Source organism: Sarcophilus harrisii, chromosome 2 (assembly GCF_902635505.1).
Source record: "Sarcophilus harrisii chromosome 2, mSarHar1.11, whole genome shotgun sequence".
In the NCBI taxonomy this organism is placed as follows: domain Eukaryota; kingdom Metazoa; phylum Chordata; class Mammalia; order Dasyuromorphia; family Dasyuridae; genus Sarcophilus; species Sarcophilus harrisii.
This window is the reverse complement of record NC_045427.1, coordinates 301,830,032-301,847,629: the sequence shown is the minus strand read 5'-3', so window position 1 is coordinate 301,847,629 and position 17,598 is coordinate 301,830,032. Positions and strand designations below refer to the sequence as shown.

Below are 17,598 nucleotides of genomic sequence, written 5' to 3'. Positions count from 1 at the left end.
CTTTGTGTGAAAACTGCCTGTTCGTATTCTTTAACCGTTTGCCAATTGGGGAATGACTTTCATTTGTATAATTTTTATTTAGTTCTTTAAAAATTTGAGAAATGAAGCCTTTATCAGAGAAGCTTGCCATAAATTTTTTTCAGTTGTAATTGCTGTGTAGAATTTGTTTCTATCTTATTTCCCTCCATTTATTCTACTCTCTTCTCCTTTTACCGTGTCCATCCTTAAAAGTGTTTTGCTAATTTTCAGATGAAGAAATTAAAACCATTTCTAATCATATGAAAAGGTGCTCTAAATCACTACTGATTAGAGAAATGCAAATTAAGACAACTCTGAGGTACCACTATATGCCTCTTAGATTGGCTAAAATGACAGGAAAAGATAAGGATGAATGTTGGAGAGCATGTGGGAAAACTAGGACACTCATAATACATTGTTAGTGGAGTTGTGAACTGATCCAACCATTCTGAAGAGCAATTTGGAACTATGCCCAAAGGGCTATAAACTGTGCATACCCTTTGATGTAGTAGTCTCTCTATTGGGTTTGTATCATAAAGAAATCATAAAGGAGGAAAAGGGATCCACATGTGCAAAAATATCTGTGGCAGCCCTTTTTGTAGTGGCAAGAAATTGGAAACAGTGAATGACCATCAGTTGGAGAATGGCTGAAAAAATTGTGGTCTAGGAATGTTATGGAATATTGTTCTGTAAGAAATAATCAGCAGGATGATTTCAGAGAGGCCTGGAGACACTTACATGAACTGATGCTGAGTGAAGTGAGAAGAACAGGAAATCATTGTACACAACAACATCAATACCATATGATGATCTCTCTTAGACAAAATGAGGTGATTCAGATCAGTTCCAATGATCTTGTGATGAAGAAAGCCATTTGCACCCAGAGAGAGGACAATGGGAACTGAATGTGTGCTGCAACATAGTATTTTCAATCTTTTGGTTGTTGTTTGCTTTCATTTTGTTTTCTTTCTCATTTTTTCTCTTTTTGATCTGATTTTTCTTATGCAGCATGTTATTTATGGAAATATATATATATATAGAGAGAGGAATTACACATGTTTAACATATATTGGATCACTTGCCCACTGTGGGATGGGATGCAGGGAAGGAAGAGAAAAAAGTTAGAATACATGATTTTGTAGAAGTGAATGTCGAAATTTATCCATATACATTTTGAAAATAAGCTTTAATTAAAAAAAAAAAAAAGTATTTTGCCTTTGACTACTACCTCCCCTAATCCAAACCCCCCCTACTGTCAGACCCTTCTGCTGCTCCTCCCCCCTTCCTTCTCTTATCCTTTTCTCCTACTTTTCCTTGTAGGGCAAAAAAATTTCTATAACAAACTGAGTTATTTCCTTTAAGCCACTTTCAATGAGAGTAGTGTTCAAGCACTCTCCGTATGTCCCCCATCTCGTAAAAGCTCTTTTGTATCTCTTTTATGTGAAATAATTTACTCTATTTTATCTTTCCCTTCCCTCTTCTAGTGCATTCCTCTCTTAACCTTAATTTTATTTAAGATAGCATCCCATCATATTCAACTCACACTCGTGTCATGTTCTCTATCTTTGCATACTTCTAACTGCATTAATAATGAAAAAGTTCTTATAAGTTACAAGTTTATGGAATCCCCTAATAATTTCTATTCCCTATTTACTTTTCTATGCTCCTTTTGAATCTTGTATTTGAAATTCAAATTTTTCTATTCAGCTCTGATCTTTTGATCAGGAATTTATAGAAAGCCATTTATTTCATGATTATCCATTTCCTCTCCCCGTCCCACTCCCCAAAGGATTATACTGTTTTTCTGGATAGGTGATTCTTGGTTGTAATCCTAGCTCCTCTGCCCTCTAGAATAGCATATTCCAAGCCCTTTACGCCTTTAATTAGAAACTGCTAAATATTGTGTTACCCTGACTGTGATATCACAATATTGGTACTATTTGCCCCTTCCCCACAATCATTCTCCTTTTTCAATTCAGCATCTGGATCACTGTTTCTCTCCTGCACTTACAGACTAGGGAAATTCCATATTGATTTTCCTCAAGCTCCTTAAATTTTCAGTTCTTTAATCTCAAATCCCATTGTGAATTATTCCCAGCATAGATCCTACATTACAGGTTACTAAATAGAGCTAGAATTAGCTACACCACTGTGTTTAAAAGATATACTATACTCTCAACCACATTTAACTTTGCTGTATCAAGGAAACCTATTCTGATTCTCTAAATGCCTTCTACTATCTGTGTATACGTACGTGTGTGTGTGTGTGTGTGTGCGTGTGTGTCTAAATCTATGTGGTGTCTTCTCCATTAGAATGTAAACTCCCTGAGAGTAAGGATTTATATATCCCCATATTTAGAGATCAAATGAGATTATGTGAAAATGCTTTAAAAATCCAAAGCATTACTGAAACATAATGCAGTGCCCATCATTTATGTAGTCCAAATCTCTACCCTGCACCATAAAAAATGTTTCAAAATGCCTGATTACATGAAATCAGAGAGCATTTTATGGTCCTAGAAAATTTATCAATGTTGCAAGGAAAAAGCTGTTAGTTTCCATTGCATGAAAAAGAAAATTAATTATTTTTCTTTTTCTAGACTTACCTCTTATCAGGAGCTGCTCTGGAAAGATTTCTGTCATGTTGTCTCTCTTTGCGTCTATCATGTCTTATTTCATCTCGTTCCCGAGCCTCACCATCCTCTGTAGAGAAAAATTGCTTCATTATTGTAATATATTCAGGAACATTGAAAAATATGGAGAATCTACCTACTTTAGGCAAGAATTCTACTGGCTCCCAAGTTAATCCTCTATTAGTCTGTTATCATTTTTGCTTACCCAGATTAAAGTTAAAATTAGTTCAGTAACATCTTTAAATATTAAGAACATTCTCTATCAAAACTAATATACAGGCACAGAATAAAATAATTCATGAGTGAATTACATTACACTAACACTTTCATGTTTAAAAAATATTGCTACCAAGGAAAAAAAGCCTTTTATTTTTGTAACCGTGTAAATGGTGATAACAGGTTTAACTTTATATTAAAAGACTGTTGTGAAAATATATTAAAATGTTATGAAGACCCAAAGGATAATGGTGGAAACAAGACAGCTCTTTTACTTTCCCACATGATGATGGAAGCTGAAAGATATAGGATAAGGCATATCATCAAGGAAATGTAAAAATGATAAAAGAAGGTAGACTGGCCATATAGTAAGGCATCATATATTAAACAATGCAAATGATTATAGTTTATTGTTCATTAGAATGATAGGCATACAACTAAAAGACACTTCAGAGGTCCAATCTCATTTTAAGTATGAAGGCCCTAAACCTTTAGCAATTTTGTAATCTGCCCAACATTAGCTCAGTGGTACACAGTGAATAAAGCCAACTTTGTTAAGACCCAAGTTCAAGTCCTGGTTTTAGATACTTACTAGGTGACCTTGAGCTAGGGATTCAATGGCTAGTGTTCAACCAGAACTCAAACAATCTTTTTAAAAATATCCTGCAACTTTTCTGAAGTTATTTCTCAAGTAGTTTTTTAGTTGATTTCCTAGGATTCTCTAAGTATACCATCATATCTGCAAAGAGTGATAGTTTTGTTTCTTCATTGCCTATTCTAATTCCTTCAATTTCTTTTTCTTCTTATTGCTATAGCTAACATTTCTAGTACTATATTGAATAATAATAATAATGGGCATCCTTACTTCACAACCTGATCTTATTGGGAAGGTTTCTAGCTTATCTTCATAATAGAAAATGCTTGCTGATGGTTTTAGATAGATACTACTTATCATTTTAAGGAAAGCTCCATTTATTCCTATGCTCTCTAGTATTTTTAATAGGGATAGGTGTTGTATTTTGTTAAAATCTTTTTCACCATCTCTTGGGAACTATGATTTCTGTTAGTTTTCTTATCGATAGGAGTACCCACACATTTTAAAAAATACCTAGGAGAGAGAATGTTGGATGGATTATCTAAGGAAGAATACTGTCAGAAATTGCACAGGATGAGAAAATATGAAATGATTGCTATCTGCCCCAATGGAAGAAAAACTTGCATCAATGTGATCCCAAATTCTTAAGATACTGAAAAAGTGTAATAATGACAATAAGTTTCTTGAATAATGATTGTTCAGGAATATATGTGAAAACAAACATAATTCGGTAATTTGCTAACTATTCTTACTTGTTACACTGTTAAGCATGGTTCAGGAAATAATTCTGAGAGCAAGGCCCAATATATCTCCTTTTATTAATAGTTAATTATTGCTACTTTCACTCCAATTCTGCCACATACTCTTCCTTTATGCACAAGACTAACAAACCTTTTTCTACATGGGTCTTGATTCCAGCTCTTCTCTCCCGAGCTTTCTGAGCCATTTCTCGAAGCTTCTCTTCATGTTTCTCCTTTTCCTTTTGGGCCATCTTTCTCTCTACTTGAGCTCGCATCTCTACTGCCTCACGAGCCTATTAGTCAAAACAAATATTAAACAATGCAAATGATTATAGTTTATTACTCATGAGAATAATAGACACACAACTAAAAGACCTCAGAGATCCAACCTCATTTTAAGCATGAAAACACTAAGCCTTTAGCAATTTTGTGATCTGCCTAATATAAGCTCAGTGGTACACAATGGATAAAGCCAACTTTGTTAAGACCCAAGTTCAAGTTCTGGTTTTAGATACTTACTGGGTGACCTTGAGCTACGGATTCAATTTCTCTCAGCTTCAGTTTTTTTATTCCCAAAATATGAGAGTTGGACACATTGGTCCCTAAGGTGCCTTTCAATTTCTAAACCTATGATTCCAAAATCTTGATCATTTGGTTCCAATTTCAGCATGCTATTCACTGCATCATACTGTACTACCTCTTAGGAAGACATCCTAACACAAAAAGAATTAGCAACCTTAGTTCTCCACTTCAGTCTTGCTGAGTTATAAAACTCAAGAACATGACTCAACTTAATAAATCAATGTTATCCTTGAATTTTTACAAAAAGAATCTGAAATGAAAATTCCATTAGTCTAATATATGACATATTTAGGTGTTAAGACACAATGTGAACACAGGCGAATGGGAAATACAGAACATCTGGACACAAATCTTGTTTACTCAATATTCTCACTGTGATGTCCTTTTCTAAATACTGTACATATGCCATACCATATCAGACTGAAGTGAATAGGTGATACCATTCAATTTCATTTTCTATGGAAATCAATCTCTCTATTCACTTAGCTTTTTTTTAGTACGTGATATAAATGTTACTGCAATGATTTGATGAACTGAAATTACATATAAAGTTAGGAATGTCTGAATTAGTGCCAAAAGCAGAGGATTCAGAAGGACTTGGGTGTCAGACTTAGCTTTATGATTTACTAGCTGTGTGACCTTAGACAAGTTATTTTACCTCTAAGATCCTCCTTTCTCATCTGTAAAATAGGGGACAATAAATGGCAGTTTATTTCTTTCAGAATTTGGATGATAAGCATTTTTCCTTAATTGGTTTTCATGGTACACAGAAACTAAAATTCCCAAGTCAGCTTAATTACATGGCAAAAAAAATCTAAATATCCATATCTGGCATGAAGTAACACTGCTTTCTTAAAAGTAACTGAAGAGGAAAATACACAATCTTAAAAATTTCATCAAAAAATACAGACCAAAGATAAAGACAAAAACAGAAATAATGTTATCTTTGGTTTATTATTGTTAATTCATAACAAAAGCTCTAAATAAACAAATTTTAAAATACCAATCCAAACTGAGTAGCTTCTGATATTTAAATTTAGCAAAATAGGTGAAAAAGCTGACTGACTTAAGTATACAATGGTATTGGTAAATTTAGTTTGTGGAGAACATGAGTTTGCAAAATTAGATCAGAGCCTCAGGAAAAAAAAAAATCAAAGAGACAAACCTTTCTATCAGCAATGTAAAGAGCTTCAGCAAGTTTGGCGAAGTTTTCATTTATGTGGACTGTCTGTAGTCCTCTCCCATCAGCAGCCAGACGTTTGTCTAATGGAATAGTATAGCCCTGGTATGAAAGACAAGCACTTGTCATATGAGAGACATTTTTGAGCTCTTTTAAAATTTCTTACCATTTTGTGGGTGCAGTTCATTTTTCTGCATTTCTTACAGTCATGTTTTATATAGGTTTCTAAATGTTTTAGTACTTTAATAAACATACCTCTTTTCCCCAAAGAGTACCTGTTTTAAGCTGATTTGTGATATGACTATTGGTAAGCACTATGTACCTTAGCCTACTCTCACTAGTTCTAGAAAGTTAACTCTTATGGTAACAATAGCTAAAATCAAAGGGCCAAATGGCTGCCCCTTAAGTACCTAATCATACCACTCATCGTGGAATAAGCTATAATTATCAAGAGATACTTACTATGCCATGCATGATGGAGCATGCCTGAAACCACTACAGGGGAGGCTAAAGCTAGTGGATCACTTGAATCTCAAAATTCTGACCTGCAGTAGGGTCAAGCCAATTAAATGTCCACACTAAATCAAGCACCAATATGGGGAGTCCCAAGACCAGGGAAACACCAGGTTGCTTAAGAATGAGCAAAGCAACCTAAGCTGATATTAGAAGTGACTGAAGCTCTGGAGCTGATCAGTAGTGGGATTGAGTCTGTGAGTAACCATTTCGTTTCTAGTCTGGGTGAGATAGGGAGACATTTTAAAAAAAGAAAAAAAAGCAACAAAAATCTGTTGTGTTAAATACCAAATTCTTAGCATTATGATATAATGACTCCTATTAAACCAAAAAGTAGCCTAGTTTAACTAGATAGTTTAAGATGTGGTGTTTTAAAATATGTATCTCATTTTAACAACTCAGGAAATACAACTTAAATGTCATATAACATGGATTGCCTTTGTTTTTCTATATTGCAGGCTTCAAACTACTCAAAAGAAATGAAATTAGGCTAAAGGTGTATATGCACTTCATAGGACAGAGTGGTATATCTCTTTGTATACTGCATGCTTTATCTCACAAGCTTCATAATTTGTTCATGTTAATACATCCTAGACTTTACTAAATAATTTATGCCATATACATATTTACATAATATGTACATATATCTACTAATTGGCATATACATTTTAAATTTTATTTTTAAAATATTATATATTTATTTCATTGGCAGAGCTCTCAGGAGTCATGGGAAAGATTAAGAAAGATATCATATGCTATATGATGAATTCTGATGGACATGACCCTCTTCAACAAAGAGATGAACCAAATCAGTTCCATTTGTTCAATAATGAAGAGAACCCAGCTTACCTCCACCAAAAGAACTATGGGAAATGAGTATGAACCACAACATAGCATATTTCTACTCTGCTTGCATTTCTCATTTCCTTCTCAGGTTATTTTTTACCTTATTTTTAAGTCTGATTTTTCTTGTGCAGCAAAATAACTAGGGATATGTATACACATATTGTATTTAACATTTACTTTAACATATTTAACATGTATGGGACTACCTGCCATCTAGGGAAGGGGGTGGGGGGAAGGAGAGAAAAAGCTGGAACAGAAGGTTTTGCAAGGGTCAATGTTGGAAAAATTACCCCATGCATATATCTTGTAAATAAAAAGCCATAAAAAAAAAAAAGATTAAAAAAAAAAAAAAAAAAAAAAAAAGAAATACATCACACATTATTCTGTGTTATCATTCTTTCCTAAATCAAATTCATTATTTTATTAAATTTTATGAGTTGTAAAACATTCTTGATGCCCTCAAGTTGGGAAAAAAAATTTGGACATAAAGCAGTGATTCCACTGATCCTGAGAGATAGTTGGATGGTCTTATTTTTGCCCAATAATATTTATGTTCCTGAGCAATGACTTGTAGAAGATATTACTTTTTTTTTTAATTAAAATTAAGTATCTCTTTTCTCTTCCTTTTTCTTCTTATCAACCTAATGGAAAAAGAATGAAAGGCAAAACTCTGATAACAAACGTTTTTTCCCCCAACTTAAGGTCATTAGAACTCCTCTACAATTCATAAAACTGAATAAAATCATAAATTTGATTTTAGAAAAATAGTAATAGAATGTAACACAGAATAAATTTCTTAGTCTTTGTTATGGGCTCTGGGAGTTCTGCCAATTAGTAGATATACATAGGGCATGTTTGTTTAGTGAAGTCTAGAATGTATTAGCATGAACAAACAATGAAACTCATAAGAAAATATGGACACTATATATACACCCCAAAATATATACCATTGTGTTTTTATGTAGCACTTCTAGTCTGATTTTTTTTGGTGGAAAAAAATTGGTATCTGATTCTGATTCCTATGACACAAGCTTTTTTTTTGGATATAACAATTAATTCTCAATGACCCTTTTCTGTGCGCTTTTACTCTCAAAAATTGGCTAATATATTCTATATAGTGTTCACAGCCTGATACCTTGACATTTCCATTACAATGTTTAAAAAAAAAATCAAAATGTATAAACTGTGTTCTACTCTGAAAATAGACAGCTAAATGAGTTCTTGAGGTTTAAAGTAATGCTATTCAGGCTAAAAAATCTTTCATGAAGTTCCCCAGTAGGATATAATATTAAGAAACTGATTTTTATGACAGCTTAATTACCTTTGCATTTTTCCAGTTTGAAATACAAGGCGGAATTTTCCATTCTTGCTGCTCTTTCACAGTCATCTGAGATGGGGAAGAAATAAAAAAGTACAAGACATTTTTAGATTTAAAGTCCAACTAAAAATCTGTATATGAATTTTCTCCTTAAAGACAGCTTCACTGATAAACAATTCTAATAGGTTTATGTGAGTTTTGTAAAAAGCAATATTGTTGTATAATGATCAAGGTTGGCCTAGAAAAGAGTTGAGAAAACGAACACTTTTCTTCATTGTAGAGGTAGGAGACGATGAGTGTAGAATATTGCATATGCTGTCAGACAATTAATATATGTTGGTTTGTCTCCTTTTCTTTTAAAATATTTATTACATGAGAAGGCTTGGAGTTATAGAAGATAAATATATCTGGAATTGAATGTGATGCAAAAAAGTAGCAATGCTTTTCAAAAAGCAACTATAATCCCTATTTTAGTAAGTATAGTATACTATGATCTTACATATATTCCCAGAAAAATTTTAAACAAATGCATAATACTCCCAAAGTTTATGGGAGAAAAATCTTAAGAGAAGAACCCAGAAAATTTTATCAGTAGTTATAACTCTAGTATTAATTTTTTTTAATTTCAGAACCAAATAGTAGAACATGATTTCTTTCAGATACAAACTCATTATTTCAGGAGAGGTAATACTAACCATAAAACTTCAGTTCTCTGGAACCTATCAGGATTTAATCCTTCTCAATTTTCAAGATAACTAAGAATTATATGTTTTAAGGAACAATTTTTTAAAATTCCAATTGGAAATGTTTCTAAAACCCATCACATTTCCTGAATTTCTTAAAGAGAGATGTTTTGTTGATGACTCAAAGTCAATATCATGACTATAATTTATGGTCTGTGTGACTGTGATATAATAGAGTGACATCCTCAGGGACTTTTGAGTTGAGGTATCATTGGCAAAGGCAGCTTATGCAAGTACATCTCCATTTTATAGATGAAGAAACAAAGGCTCTGGGATATCACCTCTTATCTTGAGTATCTCAAAGCTACAAATCAAGAGTAAAAGACTTGAGAATGTAATGACCAGTACCTTTCGACTAGGAGAATGCATAACAGGTGCAGGAGGAGAAGGAGGCCCACGAGGAATTTTCTTATTAATTCTAAGAGAAGAAACAAAAGTATAACCAGTGAATGATATCTCTCTTAATTTTTCTTTCAGAACAGACCAAGCTAAATATACTAGTTCATTCCTTCAAAATTAAGCACTTACTTGAATCTTGGAGGCTCCATTGGATCTTTTTGCATTTCCACCATCCGAATAACTCTTTGCTTAGCTCCAGAATTGAAAGCTACTCCTTGCTGAGATGGTGTATACCTGAAGGATGACATGTAAATTGTTCAGCTTTCAATTTTTCATTTCCCATACTGGTATTTAAATACAAATTATGTTAATAGTCAACATAATTAATCAGCAAGCTTATTATGTGCCAAGCACAATGCTAGGGAATGGATATATGAAGAAAGGGAAAAATAGTCTCTTCCCCTAAGGAGCTCATATTCTAATGAATAGAGAAAATATGTCCAAATACATACAAAGTAGTTGAAGGTAACTAGTTAAGAAAAGACAGGAAAGACCTCAAGCATAAGATGGGATTTGAGAAGAATCTTGAAGGAAGCTTAGGATTCTAAGAGCAGAAGGAAAGAAGGAGAGTATTCAACAGCCAGTACAAAGGCTTTAAAACTAGAAATGAGGTGAGAGGAATAGCAAGGAGGATAATATGTCTGGATCACAGCACACAAAGAGAAGTAAGTGTAAGAAAACTGGAGATGTTTGAAGAAACCAGGTTATAAAAAATTAAGGATCAAAAATGGGATTTTACACCTAATCCTAGAGGCAATCTCTGGGATTTACTGAGGATGGTGATATGGCTAGGACCTCTTTTTTGGAAAAAAAATCACCGGCATCTATGTGGACACAGATAAGGCAGGGACACCAATCCAAGGGTACATCAATAGGGTAGGCAAGAAGAAAGGGCCTGTATTAAATTGCTAATTCTCTTGGGAAGGGGGATAGAAGGGAAGGAAAAAAAAAATTTAGAACCCCAAATCTTATTAAAAATGAATATTGATTGTGGTATATGAGTATTATGGAATATTATTGTTCTGTAAGAAATGACCAACAGGATGATTTCAGAAAGGCCTGGAGAGACTTACACGAACTGATGCTGAGTGAAATGAGCAGGACCAGGAGATCATTATATACTTCAACAACAATACTATATGATGACCAGTTCTGATGGACCTGGCCATCCTCAGCAATGAGATCAACCAAATCATTTCCAATGGAGCAGTAATGAACTGAACCAGCTATGCCCAGAGAAAGAACTCTGGGTGATGACTAAAAACCATTACATTGAATTCAATCCCTATATTTATGCACACCTGCATTTTTGATTTCCTTCACAAGCTAATTGTACAATATTTCAGAGTCTGATTCTTTTTGTACAGCAAAATAACGTTTTGGTCATGTATACTTATTGTGTATCTAATTTATATTTTAATATATTTAACATCTATTGGTCATCCTGCCATCTTGGGGAGGGGGTGGGGAGTAAGAGGTGAAAAATTGGAACAAGAGGTTTGGCAATTGTTAATGTTGTAAAGTTACCCATACATATAACCTGTAAATAAAAGGCTATTAAATTTAAAAAAAAAAAAAAATGAATGTTGAACACTTTACATGTAACTGCAAAATAATAATATTTACTAAAAAACAAAAGAGGTCGGACTCAAGAGTGATGACTGTGTAAGTGGAGATATATGGATGTGTGAAGGGAAAAAGGACAAGATATGCCAACTAACTTAATGGAAAAGAGGGTGAGGATGATGAGTATGTTGAGATTCCTAATTCAGGTTTAGACTACACAGCATTGGTAAAAGGACTCAAGTAAAACCTAAAACTAGAAACAACTATATGTGCAGTTATTTTTCTATCACACCTTTAATCATGCAATTTCTTAGTTTCAAAAATAACAACTTAAGAAAAAGGGGGAAAAATCCTACAAGATTTCCTATAAAAGAGCTAGTTATTTTTAATTTAGTTAAAGCATAGAAACTAAATTACAGTGTCCTTGCTAAACACTAAATATTCTTTCAGGTCAGGAGGACCTGAGTTCAAATCTGGCCTTAGACACTAGCTGTGTGACCCTGGGCAAGTTACTTAACTCCAATTGCCTCGGGGGGTGGGGGTGGGGGTAGAGAGGTAGGGGGAGGGGGAAGAATGCTCAAAAAACTCTACATTTCTCCTCCTGCCAAGAAAAAGTTGGTTAAACACAATGCTAAACTTAAAATGGTATATGAATGCTATGGAATATTATTGTCCTATAAGAAATGATAGAGACTGATTTCAAAAAAGCCTGAAAAGATCTATATGAATTGATGCTGAAGGAAGAAAGCAGAACCAGGAAACACTGTACACAATAACAAGATTATATGATGCTCTCATAAACTTGGCTTTTCTTAATAATGTAGTGATTCAAAGCATCCAATAGATGTGGGATGGGAAATGCTAATGGTACCCAGAGAGAGAATCTATGGAGACTGAATATGGATTGAAATATAGTATTTTCACCTTTTTTTGTTTTGTTTTCTTGTTTTTTTCCCCTTTAGCCTGATTTCTCTTGCCTAAGATAACAAATACGTAGATATGTTTAAAAGCACTGCATAGATTTAATCTATATCAGGTCGTTTGCTGTCTTGGGGAGGGGGGAGATAAGTGAGGGAGAAAAATTTAGAACAAAGTCTTACAAATATGAATGTAATTACTATTGATAATAATTTTTTAAAAAGAATTTTTTAAAGAAGAGAAAATTTCTGGACAACAAATCTGTGATACACACACACACACACACACACACACACACACACAAACAAAAAAAAAACCAGTCTGGAAAACATCCTTTTTGCTATCAATGAAATAGCTGTTACTATCACTTTAAAATAAATGGCAATCAAAAGGAGTCAATGAACTTTAAGCCATTTAATAATGAATAATTTTTTACTCATTTTTACTAAGTAGGACAACTAATTTCTTGGAGAAGAAACCCTGAATAAGATAACACATGTTGCTGAAGTTGATATTAAAACTTTTGAGACAAAAGACAATTTGTTTGATTCATACCGGATATACTGAGCTGGAGCTAGTTTATCTGCAGCTCGAACTGGCATAGCAGCAGCAACCTTCTGAGACACAGATTTCTCTAGGGCTACCCTTGTTTTTTCTGTTATCTGAAATCAAAGACATGATTTTAAGTGGCTTGATAATCAACAAGGTTTAAATTTTTTTTAAACTAACCATCATTTGCATAAATTTGTACCTCTTTAATGGCTTCTTCATCAGGTCTTTGCAGGTCTGGGTCATCTGCATTCATAACTTCTTTGGGTACCAGGTCAGTGTATTTGCTATAAATGACCTAAATTGGGTTAAATGTAACAAGAATAAGAAAGAGTAAAGAACAAAGGCAGCAACCTCATTAAATTATTTTAGAAATGGATGTCGTCCTTTTATTATAAAGACTAATTTAGGATACTCATTCTATTTTTTGGATTTAAAGAAAAAAGAAAAATACTGGGGAAAGGAACCACATGTGCAAAAATGTTTGTGGCAGCTCTTTTTGTGGTAACAAAGAATTGGAAAATGAGTAGATTCCCATCAACTGGGGAATTGCTGAATAAGCTGTGATATATGAAGGTAATGGAATATTATTCTATAAAAAATGATGAACAAGCTGAATTTAGAAAGGCCTGGAAAGATTTACATGAACTGATGCTGAGAGCAACAAGCAGAACCAGGGACACATTGTACATAATAATAGCAAGAATATGCAATGATCAAGTATGAAAGACTTGGTTCTCCTCAGTGGTTCAGTTATTCAAAACAATCCCAATAGACTTTGGACAGAAAATGCCATCTGCATCCAGAAAAAAGAATTATGGAGCTTGAATGTAAATCAACACATGCTATGGTTCACACTTCTTTTATCTGCTTTATTTTTTTCTCTCCTATGGCTTTTCCATTTTGTTTTGATTTTTCTCTTTCAACATTATTCATAAAACAATGTATCAAAATAAATAATTTTCTAAAAAAATTGTATACAGGAAAAAAAAGGTTAAAAATATTTACATAAACTGGTTTCTGATAACCTAAGTTAGTAGCTTTCCTTTGATTCCATGCATTACAGTTAAGATCACTTGTCAGTGATAACTAATAGGTCTTCCAAAACTTATAAGGAATTTCTTAAAGCACAAGCCTAAGGCTGAAAAGTTTGGCTCCATTTTCACTGAAAGTGAAGAGTTAGCTGTAAAAAATCTATAGATTTGTCATTTTGGGATTTTTAAAATCTTCCTTCTAGCTTACTATTTTGATGTTCTCTGGATGACTTTCTGCTCAACTGGGTTTCTTGCCAAGTTTTCTATTCACTTGTTTTTCCCTCTACTGCTTGCTATTATGAGGTGATATTGCTCATGATCTACAATCTTTTTCAGTAAAATTTTACAGATGAGTTTATGACAAACTATTGTCATCACTTAATATATCCCTCCATTTAGCAAGATGATGAGGTATTTGCTAGACAAGGGGACCTTTCGGGTTGTCTTGGTCACTTTGCTATAGTAAATCATTTACAAAGAATGAACTTTTTAGGAACTGGAATCAGCCAGCATTGATTATCTGTTCAGCCGTTCATTTTCCATTTTTTGGTGTCGACAGATTATTTAACTAAATCAGATAGAAGTTGCATTAACTGCATACCACAGCTTCATAGTTTTATTCCTCTAATTTAGTTTTGCTTTTAAGATACTATTTATTAATTTTAATTTTACTACAGGATACTACAGGATAAAGATGGACTTTATAGACATTGATAGTTGCTATATACCATCCTAAATTCCAGACCTATATGAATTTACTCTTTTATATGTAGTTGATCCTTGCTAAAGGAAAATAGGAAAGAATGAAAAAATATTTAGTAAGCTCTTACTATGTGTAAAGCACCATGGGGCTTATATTTTAAGAAAGGAGAGAAAATTTATGATATGAGGCTATACAAAATCATGTATACACACACTATATGAATAACAGATGAAATAATTTTAGCTCTTAACTGGTTAACTCATTTGGAATATGGTGTGAGATCCAAACTCCCTAGACAGTTCAATTAATATCCTACTGTTTCATGAAAACATATTATATTTCTCGCTTTTCATTTCCCCAATGACAAGAAGAACAGTTAGGGCAGTAGGAAGAGCATAACCCAAACCACTATGGTAAAAAGTTAGAATTAATGTCTTCTTTATGTGAGTAATAATGTTCCTTTGTATAAAAGGCTGTAATATTAAAAACTAGCTGCTTGACCATGATCTTAGACAAAGATGTTTCATCACCAAACAGTAAGCATATAGCATCAACATAGAAAACATTAAGGACCACAGAAAACTTAGTTATATTAAACTATCTTCTAATTTTTTTTTTTAATTTTAATTAAAAAAATTAATTTAATTAATAATATATTAAACTATTAAACTAAGCAATCACTGCAGGCAAAATTCTAAGGGCTCATGGTAGTTGTGTCTAATCACAAAATTAACCTGAAGCCCCAATAAAAATTTAGCATGCAAGTTATTCATTTCCTCTTATTCTAGTATTCTAAAATCAATAATCCGTTTTAAGCAAGCATCACTAAGATTTCTTTCTCACAAAGCTGAGTGAAAGATGTAAAAAAAAAAAAAAGGATTCCTCTATGATAGCTAATTATAAAACTCAAAATTTTTACTGTTAAAGTACCAAATGTGGTGAAGAAGCTCAGAATATCCTAGAAGGCAGAGCCTGAGGGTTTTCTGAAAAATACAATATACTGTTGTAAAGGTGTCAGGGGGCATAAATGAGCTTTGTGAAGAAGATAAATCCATAACTCGCTATTGCTAAACAGATATTTTACTTATGTAAAAACTAGCAAAGAAACAGATTGTCAACAATGATTAAGTCTAGCATTTTACCATACACAGGGTAAAACTATATCTTCAAGCTTAACGGGACACCAAGTTTGTTAGATCAAACAATAAAAAAGTAATGAAATAATAAAGAATTTACTTAGGGTCACTTCAGATAAGTCAGGTATTTTCTCTGGAAATATACTTTAATGCTTCCTGGAATATTTTATTGTCAATAACTAAAGGATACCACACTTCCCAGGCCTTGATGAATTCAGAAGGAAAAACAAAACAAAACATGAAAGCATTCATTGAGATTCATCACTGTAATCAAAGAATCAAAATTCTTACTGTTCTAATCATGATTTCCTCCAATAAATCCTTTCTGGATTCCAAAAATAAGAAACCTGTATGAATGACCATTTTATATCCTATGAAGACATATTCTTCTTAATGTTTCTAGCACTTTGCATTTGGAAGGGGCTATAAGTTGAAGTTATCAAAAATATCAACATTTATTAAGTATCGACTATATGATGGACCCTGTGCTAAGGTTGAGGGATATAAAAAGTGGCAAAAAGATAGTACTTGCTCTCAAGGATCTAACGAAAACAAAAATATACAAAGCAAGTCATATGAATAGGAAGGGAAAAAACAATTAAAACGAGTTAGATAAAGTTTCCCAAAGAAAGTAGGATTTTTACTGGAACTTAAAAGCAGACAGAGAAATGAACACTCAAGAGCAGAGCAGAGAGAACATTCCAGACATGAAAGACAGTTATAGACAATCCTCAGAACTAAGAAATGGAGTTCTTGTTCATGGAACAGTTGGGAGGTCAGTGTCACTAGATTGAAAACTACATGTTGGTGCGCAAAAATGTTTGTAGGAGCTTTTTTTGTAGTGGCAAGAGACTGGAAACTGAGTGTATGCCCATCAATTGGGAAAAAGCTGAATAAGTTACAGTACATGGATGCAAAAGAATATTATTGTTCTATAAGAAACGATCAGCAGGATGATTTCAGAAAAGCCTGGAAAGACTTATATGAACTGATGCTGAGAGAAGTGAGCAGAACCCAAGAGAACATTCTATACAGTAACAAGATTATGTAATGATCAGTGATGGACTTGGCTCTTTTTAGCAATGAAATGATTCAGGACAATAGACTTGAGATGGAGAGAGCCATCTGCATCCAGAGAGATGACTACCAGGACTGAGTATGGATCACAACACAGTATTTTCACCATTTCTGTTGTTATTGTTGTTTGCTTTTTTTTTTTCTTATTTTTCCCCCTTTTGGTTTGTGTGTGTGTGTGTGTGTGTGTGCATGCATAGTATGATAATTGTGGAAATATGTTTAGAAGAGTGTTTAACCTATATTGGATTACTTGCTGTCTAGGGTAGGGGGGAAGTGGGGAGAGAGGGAGAAAAATTTGGAACACAAGGTTTTGCAAGGGTGAATGCTGAAAATTATCTTTGCATATATTCTGAAAAATAAAAAGCTAATTTTATACATGCACATAATAAAGTTATAAGAAAAAGAAAAAAGAAAACTACATGTTGGGGAATAAAATCTGAGAAGACTAGAAATATAGGATAGGGCTTTGGATGCCAAACACAGAATTTTGTATTTGATTCTGGAAGCAATAAAAACCCACTGAAGTTTACTGAATGAAGGAGGTGACGTGATCAGACCAGTGCTTTAGGACCACTTTAATGGCTAAAAGGAAGATAGACAGGGGTGGAGAGAGACTTGAGGGAGGCAGACTACCAGCAGGCTTAATATCATTTCATTTGAATTATCTTTATATTGTGGTATTAATTATCTTATATTTCATTCTTTTGTTTCATACTTTATTTTTCATCAAAAATTACCCGGTGTTCATAAATTTTACCTTTTGTACTGATTGGAGTGTCCATAACATGGGAATTAAATAATCTTCTAAACAACACAGTAAGATTCCTAGGCA

At 33.3% G+C, this 17,598-nt stretch overlaps 1 protein-coding gene across 1 annotated transcript in view; it reads right to left on the bottom strand.

Moving 5' to 3' along the window:
- Positions 1-17,598, bottom strand: part of SNW1 (SNW domain containing 1) — a 32,067-nt gene that overhangs the window by 5,394 nt on the left and 9,075 nt on the right. The window contains exons 4-11 of the mRNA XM_031952438.1: positions 13,019-13,114; positions 12,823-12,929; positions 9,913-10,017; positions 9,733-9,802; positions 8,645-8,710; positions 5,950-6,066; positions 4,354-4,495; positions 2,625-2,721 (exon numbers count right to left, since the gene is read on the bottom strand). Of these exons, the coding sequence (XP_031808298.1) occupies positions 2,625-2,721; positions 4,354-4,495; positions 5,950-6,066; positions 8,645-8,710; positions 9,733-9,802; positions 9,913-10,017; positions 12,823-12,929; positions 13,019-13,114 (800 nt within the window). The remainder of the gene's footprint in view (positions 1-2,624; positions 2,722-4,353; positions 4,496-5,949; positions 6,067-8,644; positions 8,711-9,732; positions 9,803-9,912; positions 10,018-12,822; positions 12,930-13,018; positions 13,115-17,598) is intronic.